The sequence below is a fragment of the Clinocottus analis genome, unplaced genomic scaffold (assembly GCF_023055335.1).
Source record: "Clinocottus analis isolate CAN_PGR_092001 unplaced genomic scaffold, fCliAna1.0.p SCAF_9, whole genome shotgun sequence".
NCBI lineage: Eukaryota > Metazoa > Chordata > Actinopteri > Perciformes > Cottidae > Clinocottus > Clinocottus analis.
The window spans coordinates 21,354,755-21,371,818 of NW_027176251.1; the positions used below are offsets into that span (position 1 = coordinate 21,354,755).

Here is a 17,064-nt window from a genome sequence, read left to right on the forward strand (position 1 = left end):
ACTGGTTTAAGCCATATGTTCTAACCCTACGGCCAGAAAGAGCAATGTGTTGAAGGCTTTGGGAGTTTTTAATGGAGTGGAGATCTGCTTTCTGAAAGACGTATCTGCATTGGAACCTCCTGCATTGGAAACTGTTTGGAAACAGGAAGCGACTTTAGGCAGCCGTGCCGTTCTTTGCTCTTCTTTAAATTAGTAAATACTCTCCAGTTGTGATGTAACTGATGCTATTGCATCGTCTCACACACACACACACACACACACACACACATATAGAGAGCTGCAGCTCCACACAGGACACGTATTGGTCCGTGCTTTGTCTTACCGCACACAAAAACATGACTTAAAGCTTGATAAAATGGATTTTTGTGCGATACGTGATCCTGCAATTCTCTCCTAACCTTGTGACGTTGCAAGAATCCAGCTCCCGTGCAGGCTGAGTGTCTAACAGTTGTTGAGATTATTAGAACGGGAGTTGAATACATGCACACAGATATGTTCAGCTTCAGCAGACCTCCTTGTGTGTGTGGAGCCTCCATGCACTCTCGCTACTAAGAGAGACACAGACCTGCACATCAGTAAACTAACCTTACCTGTAAAGAGCAACCAGGACCTGTCCTACAGCATCTTAGTGACACGATCAGTCCTCCACTGAATGTGACCCGTGGGATCTGTCGTATTGGTTTAAACCCCAGGACATTATCTTGTGTCTTAAAATCTAAGTAACACCAGCAGAAACCAATCTTGTGTTTACGGTACAGTAGCTGCTGCTGCTCCAGTTAAAGTGTGCATAATTCTCCATTAATCTAGTAATCTGAAAGCCAGTGTATTCACGCGTGAAATCGGTTCCTTTGTTACAAAATAGCGGTTTTGCTTGTTATTTCTCCGCCACAGTAAGCAGGTCAGCAGTAAGACGGTTCAAAGCGGAGGGAGCGCTGAGGTCAGCCTTCTTTCATCCCCCGCTAACAATGTTTGGTTTTCCACAGTTGACGTTCAAACAGAAAGATTTGAAGTCAAAGTTGCTCTAATCCGGAGACTTGATTAAAAGCCAAGAGCGACAGGCGAGCGACTGGTCCTGATGTCGGCTCCGTGGTGGAGTTTGGAACCGGGCTGAGCGGCCTCGATCACTGCTGTGTCTCGATGATCTCGACCTTTAGATGGTAACATGTTCCTGCTGCTGACCTGCTCCTTCAGTGTTAATGCACCTGACGCGCATCACGTGTGTCTCACTGCTGAGCGGCAGCAGAGAGTGTGAAGGAAACAAGAGAGAAGAAGAGTGACGGAAACAACGGCTAGAGAACAAAAAGCCAAGACAGAAACGAGGGAGGGAGGGAGGGGTGTGTGTGTGTGTGTGTGTGTGAGTGAGTGTGTGTGTGTGTGTGTGTGTGTGTGTGTGTGTGTGTGTGTGTGTGTGTGTGTGTGTGTGTGTGTGTGTGTGTGTGTGTGTGTGTGTGTGTGTGTGTGAGTGAGTGTGTGTGTGTGTGTGTGTGTGTGTGTGGAGACGACACAGAGGGAGAGAATGAGAAAGAGGGAGAAATTGTTCCTGATTTAGATCTGAGAGGCTCTGGTCCTTCAGATGTCTCCATCAGTAACCACAAGCCCAGGCTGAGCATGTGAGGCATGCTGCTTACGCTGGCACAGCTACCCCCTAATGCTAATAACTGCAATGTGTTAGCTACAATAAAACACTCCACGCAGACCCCTGACACACACACTCACACTCTCTCTCACTCACTCTCACACACACACACACAGTAAAAAGCCCACACATCTTAGTCCACTCGGACACACATGGGGGAATTCCCATAGACTTTAATCTAACCTGTTCATTTCTAATCCAAATATTAACTAGTCCCCAGTTATATATATGATTTAATTAATCCGCTCAAGCAAAACATTGCTAATTTACTACAAGAAATGAATGAATAACCTTCACAAAGGGTAAAGGAAATGAGCATCCTTTAGAGATGTTTATCTTATTTTGGCGAGTTGCTGAAGATCCAGCGGTAGGACCTGATGGGAACATAAACTGCCATTCATCTGTCGGGAGCTGAACCATCCCCGGTTCTTCATACAGAATATTAAGTACATCATACAAGACATAAGCACCTCTTGAACGATGTAAGCGCCATCCTCCAGGACCGGCGCTAGCAGCGGCTGAGGCTACTCTGACAACTTAATTGCACATGTGAGGTGCAGCTGGAAGCATGCGCTGCAGAGGCCTAAGTGTTCTTGGAGAGTATCAATGTTCTGAAACCAGCGAGATAGAATAAATCAAACGGAGAGAAATGGGAGAGGACTTTCCGTCCGTGTTGAGAAATACCAAAGCCATATTGCAGGAGGGGATGCAGCGGCCTGGTGTTTGCATAGCTCTTCATGCAGCGGGCTCCACAGCAACTGAGGCGCTGTCATCATTCATCAGCTTCCTTGAGAGATGGAAAACTGTCAACCTTACTTTGGAAAAAAGAAATCATTTCAATTTCACCCTCGGAGCCGTGACCGAGTTCTGGACCGAGGATCCCAGGTCTCCTCTTGTCTTCATCAGCGTAATGGAAGAAGACGTTTTTCAACCCTTACCTTAAATTTGAATGACAAACCAATAAAACAAGAGGCCTGGCCCTGGCCCACAGCCAGGGAATAACGTTTCCAAAAAAGGTTCAAATATAGTTTGAAAATTAAATGTTTTTATGTGTGTACCAGCTGCTTCTCACTCCCGTCTGTGATGTTACTAAACTGTAACGTCTGAACACGCAGCCGTGAGACAGAGCAGATTGCAAAGTTGTATTTGGTTGGAGGATTAACCCTTTTGTTTCTGCTCGGGCTGCTTTGGCTCGTTCTGAGCTGCTCCAAAAGGTTTCACATCTTTCCTCAATTAAAATGATGTTAGAAACCCTGAGCACGCGAAGCTGGAAGAGAACATTTCAGTCTTCTTCTCTGCCGTCAGGGAATGTGTGAAATGTCTGTCCCTGAGGTCAAACTTTCATTCTGCAAACATTTAAGACGCAGCTTAAAGTCTCAAGTCTCACTTCCAACTGCTCAGACATTAATACCAGTTTTATGAAATATGAATATGATTTTACCTCATACTTAATATCTCTGTGACGCTGTATCGCCAACAATCAGCATCCCAATATATCTGCTCTCTGTTCTCTTGTCAACTGGAAAGTGTTCGCCAAAACATTTTCATGAAAGATTAGGAGCACATTCAGCTCTGCATGAGAATTTATTTTATCACGTTGGTCATTTTAAACAAGCAATGTGGCAAATGTCAAGCCAGGGCGATGCGCCCATTCAAGATCTGCATGTTTATTATCCTTCCAGCGCCCCGTATGCCTTCTCCTCTCAGGCCCGTTCTCCTCCCTCCCTCGCCGTGGAGAGTGACACGTTGTGCAATTATTCATATTACATTCTTCTGCTCTTACCCACACATTACACGCCCCGGCCGACCAACATGAAAGCAAACGCCAGCGAGTCCGCCGCGTTGTGCGGGCAAGTGGAATCTAACTCGCGTACCAACACACAACCGGGAGCGGGGCGCTGCTTCTGCACCCCACCAGTCCTCCTCTGGCACATTTACACTCAGCTGGACTGCTGATCGGCTCCGATGCAGAAAACATTTTGGGTTAACGCGACCTGCCTTGAATGGCGTCATCATTTCTAAAATAAGAGTGAAATTATGTATCAGCCAAAAGGGGAGAGGGTCTGCTAAATGGAGCACACACACTCACCCCGAGACATGAAACACAGACCACCCACAGTCTGTGTAACATGGAGTCATGAGGCCGGCCTTGCTCCACCGAGACGTCACTTACCGTGTTACTCCTTCTGCTCACCTAAAAATAATATTATATATCTAAATAAATGTGTTGATATGGAGATCATCAGAATGATAAATGACCCACATCTGGTTGCGTTGGTCTGTGCGTTAACCCGACAGAATAAAATGAAGCAGACTAATGAACGCCTGTTGTGTCACACAACAGTCTGTAAAGCAACATGAAGCGGTGAACGCGCTCCCTCATTTAATGCAACGTCTCCCTGTAGTGTCTGTTTAGGTTTAAAAGCATGTGCTGTTCCTAATTGCGACACATTATCTCCCCAGAATATCTGTCCAAAGAAAGCACTAATAAAGCAAACATTAGCCCTAATTGCGAGGTAATCACTTCCCAGACTGCAATATCTCCGGGAGCAACCGGCAAGTAATTCGCTCCATTGAGGGATTGCTGTAGTCCGGATGGCCTGAGAGCAGGGATTAAAGACTGGAGCGGCAGCATCCTGCCCAGAGTGTATTGATCACCACTTGACTCACTTAATTCCCCCCTCCTCCCTGCCCGACAGCTTTCCTGTGTCTGAAGAGCTGAAGTAACCTCATCCCACCAGGAAAACCAAAACTTCATCAAAGGCTGTGGGCTGACTCACGGGGCGATGGCGGCCGAGAGCAGCGCCTCTGGAACAACACACTTTGCCTCCTGCTTCAGATCACCGCTCCGCAGAGAGCCGTGCAGTGGCTGCAGCCATGTGAAGAACTTGATAGAGGGGACAGACGCGTGCTGCACAGAACTACACGACTGGGTCGTGTCCTACGATTATGTGCAGTCGGAAAACATGTATTTGGCTCGTAGGCGCGCTGCGTGACGCTCCACTTTCTCGTGTTCGTTCTTAAACAGACTCGCTGACCAGGAAATGTCAGCGCCGTGACAACGTCGCCGCCTTGCCTGGACCTCATCCTGTCACCCAGTGGGTTCATCTGAGGATCTCCACGTGCACAACACGTGACAAAGACACGGGGCGCCCTCATCTCTGCTCATTGTCTCCCCCCCGCTGTCGTCACATCCAGTCTCACCTGCAATATTACAAATCTGGCCAATAGCACACAAAATGCTGGTGTTACGCACACCCCACCCGTGTAGAATGAACAACAAGAGGCAGATGATGGAAAATCTGCCCATGGGTCATAAAACAAACGATGCATCTGGGATTTTACACCGATTTTACATGAAGGTCTGCAACTATAAACTGCCTGCAGGTTTCTTCTTCATGGCCATGAAAATACTGCCGTTTTATGACAAAGTAAGAAGGCGACACACAGAGCCTGTCAGGAGGACGCCATGCACATGCGCTGTGTCCTTCAGTCCGCCTCTCTGTAGTTGTCTTTGTCTCATCAGAGAGCTCGCTCTGGCTTCCAAGCAGCCTGAGGAGTCTCCTCTGTGCCAACATTACTGCATCTTCTCATTATTTACAGTAAGAGATGGGTTGTGTTCCCGCTTCGGGGGGTTGGATTCAAGGGAAGCGGATTCTCCGCAGCGCCGCGTCTCTTCGGTCCTGAAGACAAGGCCCCGCTGAGCTGATGATCAGACGGATTTATGGAGCGCTCTCTGTAAGCCATTTGCTCCCTGCGAGCCGGAGAATCAAAGGCAAGATTTCCGGATGGCATCGGGACAGAGATTATCCAGTTTGTGCTATCTGATTGCAAACTTCCACAGGGCTGTTTTCTTTTACTTGTTTAACTTTTTCCTTTGTGTTTGCTGACTTGTGAAAGAAGAGCTGGAGGAGCCCGGCTGACAGTGAAGATTTTTAACTTCTGAAGAACATCATCCTCACGTTCGTCGATGTCACTTAAGAGCACGTCAACGAGAATGACGTAACTCAAGCCAGGGAAAGGTTGAGCACAACTACAACAGTCCGCTTGAAGCTGGGAGCGGACCATAGATCCCAGCTGTCCTGTTGAGTGGATTGGAAACTCAACCACTGGGAGGCAAATCCACATCACAGGAGCATCCACGTACCAAATACCTCCATATTAGTATTGAGACAATTGTATATTGTTGAGCATTGGTGCCTTTACAAGATATTTACATACATACCAGTAGTTTAATTTCAGAAAATTGCATCACGTTGATGTGATGCAGCCTTTAAAACCAGAAAAAAACAACAACACCACGGTCTTATTACCATATTCAAAATCTAAGAGGATATCTGGCCTTAATAATCGATATATTGCCCAGTCGTATCTGAGGGTTTTTGTTCAGAAGAGGTTTCCCTAAGTCACATGTCGTACCCATTATTTAGGAGCAATAAAGCCCTAAAAATAGTTTGGAAGGAATCCAGCAGCTGAAAGGGCCAAACGCCAAACCAACAAGTCTCAGAAGCACCTCCCCAAATCATCTCGAGGCATTGCATCAATCAGAACCTCCACATCAGTGGCAAATGCACTCAGCGGCCATAAAACTCCCAGATCAAGCAGCGAGCCGAGCCAAAAGCAGAAAGGCTCTCCTCGGTAAACCCGAGCCCTTATCTTTGCCTCGTAAAGAACTGAAGAGGGCCTGAGAGTGTGACGATCCACTGCGACCGTCCGGCACGGTGCCTCCGTCTCTGCTGATCACACCTCATCAGCAACATCTGGAGCGGTTTGCATAGACATCAACACAAAGAAACATCACACCAGTGTTAGCCGTTAGCTTTCATTAAGGCCTGAGTCGCCCATTTCTGTTGGCGACAAATACAAGAACCAAACTTCTCCAAACAGCCGTACGACCAGTCTATCTCATATCAGTCTCCTCCTTACAGGGGAAGCCTGGAGGCAGGGATGCTTTCAATCAAATGCTCAGTATCGCATCACAAACCAGCTCAAATCCCCCACATGTGAGCAGAAAACAGTCAAACGACAACCACCTAATGAAAAGAAATGACCAAATATAGAAAAGCCTGTCCCGCGTGGGAAAGGTTTGGTGTGACGCTGGTAAAACTGGAGCTCTCTGCTAACTCCTTCCATGAGATTTCCACGGGGAGAAGACGGCGTGGAGACCTTCTGGGTTCTATTAATCCCTGCAGGTTCCATAGGAGGCTCTGGATGTGGAAAGACAGATTGTAAAAGCATTGTTTTATCCTGTGCCGCTCTTGACATTTTCAGATTGCTTCTTAATTTAGAACGGACTTAGATCAAACGGCTCGTTCATATCGAGTAACTCCAGAGGGGCCACATCCAGCGTGTCTCTGCACAAGAGGAAAGAAGTTAGAGTCGACTACTACAAAACCCTTTCATCCCCATGACCAATCTCCTGTTACATACATTGAGCGCTTAGGCATAGACCGGGGCTTAGTCTAATTTCACGTGGAGATGTCCACACTAATTATTCCACTCGTGCGAGAACGACGACGATTTACATTTTTGGACTTAGAAACTGAGACTGAAAAATCCAAAGAGCATAAATGATCTACATGTCCATTACATCCGACAACTAAACAAAAGTGGCCGTGCTTTGATTTGCACAGTTTCTAATCTTCAAACAATGCAGGAACACGATCACTTTCTAAACTTCAGACGTGAGGCACATGCATACCTAATGTAATTTGTTCCTAAAATGGCCTCCAGTTTGTAAAAGTATACGTCAAAAAACAAGTTGACGATTTTTTTTTTCTGTTACTCTACTTTGTCCTCATTACAGCTCGTTTGGAGCAATTACACTGTCAGCAGAAGCTGTAATCTCCGACTGCTGCTAAACGCCCAAATTTCCACATTTGCTGGAAACTCTAATTGTGAGCTGCTCTCGGTGCTTTGCAGATGGGCCCTGTTGAGCAATCTGAATATCCCTAATATTCCCCAGTTCCTCTGGAGGGGAAGCGCGAACATGAAAAGAAAAAGGTCCAAATAATTCCGGTCAAATTACACAGCCCTTAATGAACTTCAAAAGACGCGCGGATGTTTTCACAGGCCGGCGCTCGGGCTTTAACAGTAATTAGGAAAACAAACCGTATTAATGATATCATTTATCATTTCCACACTTTGGCCGCATGAGGCCCACCGCAAAGTTCCTGTCTCTACTGGACAAAAGAAACACTCGTAATTTACTGAATTTGAAATGTACCATTTTCCATACACAGATCAGATTTTTTTCAAATCCTGTGGGCCGTCACCCAAATTACTCGAGGGCTTCGGGGAGAACTGTCATGGCCCGGCTTTCTGCATACACCTATGCCAAACTCCCTGCAACCCTGCTGGAATCTGATTAAAACTGGACCAGGGCCTGACATGCACATGAACAGGATATCTAACCTCCAGAGAAATATAATCTCGTTTCTGGGAGACTAACGTGACAAAGGCCAACAGACCTTTTCCCTCAATCACGGGAATTCTCTCTCTGAAGACGTGGGGCATTTTATGATGTCTAAAGTGTAGTAAAGATTAAATAAAAGTCACCAAACGGCACAAAGCTGAAGCCAGAAACTGGCAGCATTTTCTTGGCTAAAGAACAGTAGTCGGCCTCCTGCCTCCCGCTCACAGGAGAGAAGTGTAGCGGCTCATTTAAATTCCACATGCGAGAAGGACTTCTGCTGTAAGTCTGGCTCTGCTCCAAATTATGTCTCACGGGTGTACATACCACTGAATAATTTGTCCAAACGTCCTTTGCAATTCCCCCCAAATCTTCTCTTGACTGGAAGCCTTTTACAAAACATCTGTAACAAATAGTTGTTTTGGGACTCGGTGCATTACAGCAGCGCTGGTACCGCCGCATGACCTGAAGCTGTGTACCAAGCATAAAAAACAAGTTTCAGTTTCCATCGAACTGAAACCTGATCGCATGAGCAGTAGCCACCTGCATAGTATGATATTCACCATTAGTTCTGGGCAGCTCAGGCTCATGTGTTACAAATCTTTTTTGCCGCAGTCTATATAATTAGCTGTAATTGACTTCCCTAGAAATGTGTTTCTTCTGGGACATCTGGCCCTGAAACTCCCAACCTTCCCATAAAGAGCCAGCTACACTTTCAATTGTGCACACTGCATGGGTGGCAAGACAGGACCAGGCTCTTCTGCAAAAGCCCGAGAAGAAATGACTTTCAAACAACACACTCATCTAAATAACTTTAATTCATCTAAATACAATAATATAAACATTTCTTTTGGGATAACATTTCTTGCCGACAAATTACAAAAGACAACATGTCACTTGTTGCTCCAAGGTGCTCTGGGGCTTTTTCTTGTAAACAAAAAAAGGTTTCTGTTTATATTCTGTGTCAATCACCAAAGTGCATTGTGTGTTTCCTGCAGGTCTTGCAAACGTGTTGAACGCCTTTTCCTCCCAATAAAACACGAGCCGGTGAAGTGTGATCCCTGTGGTCAAAACGTAAAGAAAGCTCCAGGAACCTTTGATGAGCCTGATTTGAAAGAGATGGGGAACAATCTGAGGTTCTTTGTATGTATTGATAATGATCGTTCACTGCCAGGAGACACATTTGAGTGGAAAGGTCTGGTCAGTGATCAATGAAGCCGTCGCTCTTCTTGAGAGACAGAAGTGGTGAGTGAGAGTATGTGTGTTTCTGAAGGTGAATCTATTGGATATGAACAACCCACCATTCTTAAATAAGAGGGAATCCACCACAAATTCTGAAGTCCGCTCCTCCCTGCAGACTCACATTACAGCGCTCGCTAGTGCATTATTTTTTCTAGACGCTTATGAAAATGTAGATTAACCAGATCACTGTTTAAAAAGAACAACAGTTCAAGGCTGTGATTCACTTGCTTCTTTGTTTGCTTTTCTTTTTCTTTCCAATACATTTCTCATCAAAGCAAACGTGCGTGGATGAGAAAGACAACGCCACGTAGCCGTGTCAGGCTAACAACATTTTAATCCCTGCCCTTTGAAATGGTTACGCTCTGTCATTACCAAGTGCGGCTGCAGTGAAGAGCCCATAACAAACGCTCCCAACTTATAATACAACACTCATATTCTCACTTTGAAGCTTGTGTGGGGCGATCGTCTGTCATCATGCCAGCTCATTACAGATGTAAACCATTGCATCACAATCAGACACAATAGGCCTCATACAGAAAGCAATTTATAAACTAATTTACTCCCATGTCGGTTCAGAGCCACAATGTGTTGTTATTGTGTTACTACACATGGATCTCTATGATTAACAAGCGGTTTCTTTTTTCTTCTCTTCAGCATTCTCACCAAGATAAGACAATAACATCTTGTTTTCACAGTGCACAAAGGCTTTTCCAATGCGAGTAAACACACGTTTTCAATTTAAGAAACATGAACAAACGGAAAGACATCATATAATCAAACTTAGATTATGATAGTGTTTTGAAATAAAGATAATGGTTGGATAATTAAATGTGTGGGTTAAAAGAATGCACTTGGTCCATTGAGCTAAATGCTATAAAAACCTTGGATGCTGTTGCGTGTGTTCATCTCCTGAGAGACACGTCTGTGATGACAGTATCTGCTCAACACCTGCCCTGTAATGTACTACCTGTAATGTACTACTACCTGTAGTATATTCACTACTGTCTGCTGATGATAAACAACCGGCCACACGCCTCTGAGGATCTAGTGGGACTCATCATTCAGCTCAGCCGGGTCAATGGAGGTGAATAGTTGGAACGTTTGGTGCATCTGAGTTGACGTCTTTTGTTTTTATCTCTTCACAGAAAACAAGAGACTAAGAAGTAAGAAAATAAAAATCCCCTTGGGTAATAATAAAGTACTTTTCATTCAAAGAGAAAGTACAAGAGAACGTTGCCGCATGAGGCCCAAAGTGTCCTGCTGGGCCGCTTGAGCCCACTGGTGTTAAAACACCAAACCCACTGGAAGGATGGGCAACTTGGAACAGTGGGACATAAACCATGACTGAGGATGATTTGCAAAACAAAATGTTCATAACAATATTTTTTAAATGGAGAACGTATCACTGAACTGTGAACGGCTGCTGGGACTTCCTGTCACGCCCAAACATGGACATTGTAGCAACGTTGTAGCAACGCACAGTGAATAAAGATACAATGAGCAACACTATTATCATATTGATCATATCTATCATATGTATCATATTATATCAATAGCAATACTATTATCATATTGATCATATTGATCATATGTATCATATTATATCATAGCAATACTATTATCATATTGATCATATTATATCATAGCAACACTATTATCATATTATATCATAGCAACACTATTATCATATTGATCACATTTATCATATGTATCATATTATATCATAGCAACACTATTATCATATTGATCATATGTATCATATGTATCATATTATATCATAGCAACACTATTATCATATTGATCATATGTATCATATGTATCATATTATATCATAGCAATACTATTATCATATGTATCATATTATATCATAGCAACACTATTATCATATTATATCATAGCAATACTATTATCATATTGATCATATTTATCATATTATATCATAGCAATACTATTATCATATTTAATCATATTTATCATATTATATCATAGCAATACTATTATCATATTGATCATATTTATCATATTATATCATAGCAATACTATTATCATATTTAATCATATTTATCATATTATATCATAGCAATACTATTATCATATTGATCATATTTAATCATATTATATCATAGCAATACTATTATCATATTTAATCATATTTATCATATTATATTATAGCAATACTATTATCAGATTTTACTATATTTATCATAGCAATACTATTATCATAATTTTGTGCAATAGTGTTATATTTTGTGCCTTTTTTATTGTTTTATCTTAAGTTTATTGTAATTCTGTGTTAGGGGGACTGAGCAGAATAAGCTTGTCATTGTGTAGAATAACTCATGTGCGTATGACAGTAAATCTTGAATCTTGTACGGTGTTCTAATTATCTTAACGACTTTCAGGTACCGGATGCAAAGTGAAGACCACGTAACTGTGACAAACACTAAACACTTAAATTAGGATCCAACGTCAGCTGATTTGGTGTGATTTTACATTAAGTCATGATTATAGTTTCTCTGTCACAAACCCTCTGGTGGAACCAAGCGTCACGTGTTTGTCCCTCCAGAACTAACCTGGGCTCCATCCCTCAGCTTGAGGATGCACTCCATGGTGTTGATGGTGATGACGACCGCCTCCGAGCCCAGCTTGGTCCACGGCACGTGGATACGCAGCTCATGGATGTGACCGCTCATGAATGTAAAGGGCAGCTTTAACTCCTGTAAAAAAGCCAGTACATAAAGTTATAAACTAAAGATAGCAAAGAGACTGGAGTTAGAATAAACTGTACTAGTATTACATCTGCAACCAGCATTGTGGGGATGTGACCACAGCATTGCAGGGGATGTGACCACAGCATTGTGGGGTTGTGACCACAGAGGCTTCAAGAACATTTGGTGCCTTCATCCATCCATCCATCCATTTTCTAAACCGCTGTTTGAAACTAATATTTGACAAGGAGAGGATAGTAAAAACAACAGCTACAGATTACATATTGGTCACGCTCTTAACAGAACCAGTCAGATCTGTCCCAGGCGGACGGGTTTCTGCTCTGCATCTTGAACTGCTCTGTGTGAGAACGAGTACCATGAAACCAGACTGCCCACACACAAGCTTTACATGCCTTCTCTGAACGTTTAAGCCAGAAAAACTAATAACCAACTTTCTGAGAAAAAGATGTCACAGATTTCCAGAATGTCTGCTTGATAACTCCAACAACGTCTCACAAAAAAAACCCTCTCTATATTATTAGGCACATGACCTGTAAATGCACATTTGAAGCGAGGTTCAACTGAAATGCAATAAAACAAAAGGAAGAGAGGGGATGGTTGCCAAGGTTTTGACGTAGCATTGCACATCAAACTGCGAACACGATTCCCACTGTCAGTTGGCCTCAAGCTGCTTCCAATAAGATCTTTCATCACAATCTCTGTTGGGTTAGGTCGTGTTTTGGTCTGCTCTTCAGAAGCAGTCAGAACCCACTCAGGAGAAAAGAGACGGATTGATCCAATCCAGACATTACATGTGTAACAAGCAACACAGAGTCAAAATAACAGAGCAGAGCAACATATCAGGGTGAAGCGATCAGACTCCTCCATAATAACACAATGACAGAAGAGAAACCGTGTTCCTGCCTGGATGAACGGTGTCGAGGCTGGAACTACTGGAAATACTGTTTTAAATACATGTCTACTCTGCACACATTCATTTCCTTCCAATGTTTTCACTCTCGTTTATGATCGAGAAGAAACAACTCTGATTCTGAATTTAATATAAAGTTGTCGTGCAATGTTAGCACCGTCACGTTTATACACTTGGCTGCTTTGTTTATCCAGATAGCTAAATGCTAAAATTACTCAGGCTAAGAGATCCTGGCCAACTGTATGATAATAATAATTATAATAATACAAACAAAAGTCAAACAACCTATAACAAATTTTACAAAAATAACAGTAATAACAATAATTTGCTGTAAATATTAAAAAGAACATATTCAAAGATGATTTTTAGAGTTTCAATAGACAGGCCGATGGTAAGCTGAGAACCTGTAGGACTGAAGCCCTTATGTACCATTAACGTCTTTAACCCTAGAACACTGAGGTCTTTAACCCTAGAACACTGACGTCTTTAACCCTAGAACACTGAGGTCTTTAACACTAGAACACTGACGTCTTTAACCCTAGAACACTGACGTCTTTAACACTAGAACACTGACGTCTTTAACCCTAGAACACTGACGTCTTTAACACTAGAACACTGAGGTCTTTAACACTAGAACACTGAGGTCTTTAACCCTAGAACACTGACGTCTTTAACACTAGAACACTGAGGTCTTTAACCCTAGAACACTGACGTCTTTAACACTAGAACACTGAGGTCTTTAACCCTAGAACACTGATGTCTTTAACACTAGAACACTGACGTCTTTAACACTAGAACACTGACGTCTTTAACACTAGAACACTGACGTCTTTAACACTAGAACACTGAGGTCTTTAACACTAGAACACTGAGGTCTTTAACACTAGAACACTGAGGTCTTTAACACTAGAACACTGAGGTCTTTAACACTAGAACACTGACGTCTTTCACACTAGAACACTGAGGTCTTTAACACTAGAACACTGAGGTCTTTAACCCTAGAACACTGACGTCTTTAACACTAGAACACTGAGGTCTTTAACCCTAGAACACTGACGTCTTTAACACTAGAACACTGAGGTCTTTAACACTAGAACACTGAGGTCTTTAACACTAGAACACTGAGGTCTTTAACACTAGAACACTGAGGTCTTTAACCCTAGAACACTGACGTCTTTAACACTAGAACACTGAGGTCTTTAACCCTAGAACACTGAGGTCTTTAACACTAGAACACTGAGGTCTTTAACACTAGAACACTGAGGTCTTTAACACTAGAACACTGACGTCTTTAACACTAGAACACTGACGTCTTTAACACTAGAACACTGAGGTCTTTAACACTAGAACACTGACGTCTTTAACACTAGAACACTGACGTCGGGTGATTTTCAGCCGAGAGATTGTTGTTACGTTATTTTTATTGTGTTGCTTTAATCCGAGTTGCATCAGTCTTTGTGTAGTTTCATGCTGCTCACAGACGCTATTGAAGGTAGGTGTGTCTTATTGAGGTGGGCGTGTCTTATTGAAGGTGGGTGTGTCTTATTGAAGGTAGGTGTGTCTTATTGAAGGTGGGCGTGTCTTATTGAAGGTGGGCGTGTCTTATTGAAGGTAGGTGTGTCTTATTGAAGGTAGGTGTGTCTTATTGACATTGGGCATGTCTTATTGAGGTGGGCGTGTCTTATGCAAGGTGGGCGTGTCTTATGCAAGGTGGGTGTGTCTTACTCAAGGTGGGCGTGTCTTATGTAAGGTGGGCGTGTCTTATGCAAGGTGGGCGTGTCTTATTGAAGGTGGGCGTGTCTCTCTACTCCAATTTTTTTCTACAGGTTCTTGTTCGGGTGATTTCACCTGACGTTAGTGACAGTGACTGTTTTTTCCGGATGGGTTTTAACCTTGAAGGAGACTTTCCCTCACAAAATAAAACTCACATGTCCCAGGAACATGTGGACCAAAGAACAAGTTCATAGCTCCTTTATTTATATTTTTAATCATTTTTTATTGATGATTCCCTAATTTGTCACCAGATTTTGAGCCTTTTTTCAGGGTCTTCCCATGATACCTGTTTTTCATTTTCTAAGAAGAGTAAAATAAAAGAGTACCTCAACTTGGCTTGTAGTGTTTTATTTGAATCTATTTTGATTAGAAGTATATTGTATTAGTTACATTATATGGGGTGAAATTCACCCAACGTTAGTGATGGTGTAACTATTTTTAACGTTAGTGTTCTAGGGTTAACCACACAGCCCAATAAGTGTCATTACATGAGAAAATGCAATCTCTAAGCTTAGGGGAGCAGTGAACACATCCATGTTACAGTACCTGTTCCAGCACATCCAGCTTCAGGTCCAGCTTGCTGAGCACCACATCTCCTCCCCAGAGAGACAGCTGCAGGTCAGACGGCTTCAGGTTCTTAATGTACTTGTTCACATAGCTCATCAGGAGCGGTGTGACATAGGACTCCAACATCTTGTCCCCGTCCTGAACACACATCAAACACACATTGTTATGTCATCCAACATTATGTTTATTTACACATGACAGTATCTGTGTATTAAATCTTGTTTCACCAATATATATATATATATATATATATATATATATATATATATATATATATATATATATACCAATATTCTCTTCTTTTTCTTTTTTCTTTGAAACACAACTGCTTCTGAAGCCTACGCCAGCAGTCCATTTTAACAGCAGATATGTTATACCTCTTAGCACGAGAGCACATGTGAAGTTAATAACATTTGTTATGACTGCATTCCATTCAAGTGTGCCAGCTGGGAGACAGCAGAGCTGTGCACGTCGGCTCGCTGGCCAGGCGCAAATGGAATAGAGCCATCCTTCATGATATTAAACCACACCTGCACTTTTCCTGCTATGACAAGACAAAATATCCATTTCAACTTAATGTTGTTATTGTTGCTCTGTGCTGCAGACTCAAGAGGACCAAAAGAGACTGTCTTTAGCATTTGTGTGTTGTACGTGTGTGTACAGATTGTACAGACCTACGAGCAAAATTGTAATCTGTGATTCCGGGCTATACAAAATAAACTGAATTGAATTGTTTTAATAGCATATTTCTTTATGCCTGTCATTTATTTGTTTTTGTTTGGCTTTCATTATGATGCTCATTGTTACGTCTGGTCCTGAAAGGTGCAACAGCAGCAATGCTACTTACTTACTGGCTCATCCTATCCTGTTATGGAAGGGTCATAATTATGATAATTATGAGATGAAGTATGGAGCTGAATAAAGTCACGCAGAGCTGATACCTCACGTTACACACACACAACAGAGACAGAATAAGTTCTGCTCGCATAGGTTGCAGGTCCAGGTTTTACTGCGTTTTATATTTTCTATACTTCACTAGTTCTACTTGGAAGTAGTTTGGTTTTAATTCAAACGAGTGCCTGAATGAGCCTGCTGGCTAATGAGACTTCACTTTTAGTGCACGCGACTGGAGGAGCACGACAACAGTCATTCGAGACTCCCTTTCCCTACGGATAACAACGTAACTAAATATAACTTGCTGTTATAAATACAGCGGTGTGCCGTTAACTTACTGCGGAGTAGTTAGCCTGCCATTCCAGCTGGAGCTACACACCAGAGCACCACAGCAGAGAAGCTAAGCTAGCTAAGCTAGCTGTTGAGAAGAAGTCACCCTAACTTCGTTTTGGTGGCTGAAACGTGTAGCCACGGGTACATTTGCAGAACACCCTACTTACTTGACACCCGCTTATATCCTGTAGCTATTTCTTGAATTTGACGTTTAATATAACATATTTATCTTGGTAACTGACGTTAGCCACATCGGACCACGGTTTCAGCCCAAACGTCATCAGTAAACACGAACGCGGCTTCCGTATGCCTGGTGTTGCGTTTAAAACTGTTGGAAATTTGCGCTTTACCATTTAGTGCACAATTATTCATTCTTATACCTTATATTGTTATACAGTCTATGTCTACAACACAAGAAAAGGTTGCAAGAAAGTGAGACACTACACATTCCCTGTGATGTGTCACGAGGTGGATTGTATATTCAAAGCACTTGCTAAAAATAAAATCACAATAAAAAGAAACCAATGAGAAACATCAAGCAAATGCCTGACGCATATTTTCACATCCG

General features: G+C 42.7%; 1 protein-coding gene across 2 annotated transcripts in view; it reads right to left on the reverse strand.

The window, feature by feature from the left end:
• The window catches only part of LOC137780855 (intermembrane lipid transfer protein VPS13B-like), a 297,025-nt gene extending 280,260 nt beyond the window's left edge, over nt 1-16,765 (reverse strand). Inside the window, exons 1-3 of one of the 2 annotated variants that reach the window (XM_068569155.1) lie at nt 16,502-16,628; nt 15,249-15,407; nt 11,864-12,007 (exon numbers count right to left, since the gene is read on the reverse strand). In XM_068569155.1, coding sequence (XP_068425256.1) covers nt 11,864-12,007; nt 15,249-15,395 — 291 coding nt within the window. In that variant the 5' untranslated portion in view covers nt 15,396-15,407; nt 16,502-16,628. Of the gene's footprint in view, nt 1-11,863; nt 12,008-15,248; nt 15,408-16,501; nt 16,629-16,663 lie in introns of those variants that run through there. The other variant, XM_068569156.1, reaches the window with a different exon arrangement.
• Between the last annotated feature and the right edge of the window lie 299 nt (nt 16,766-17,064).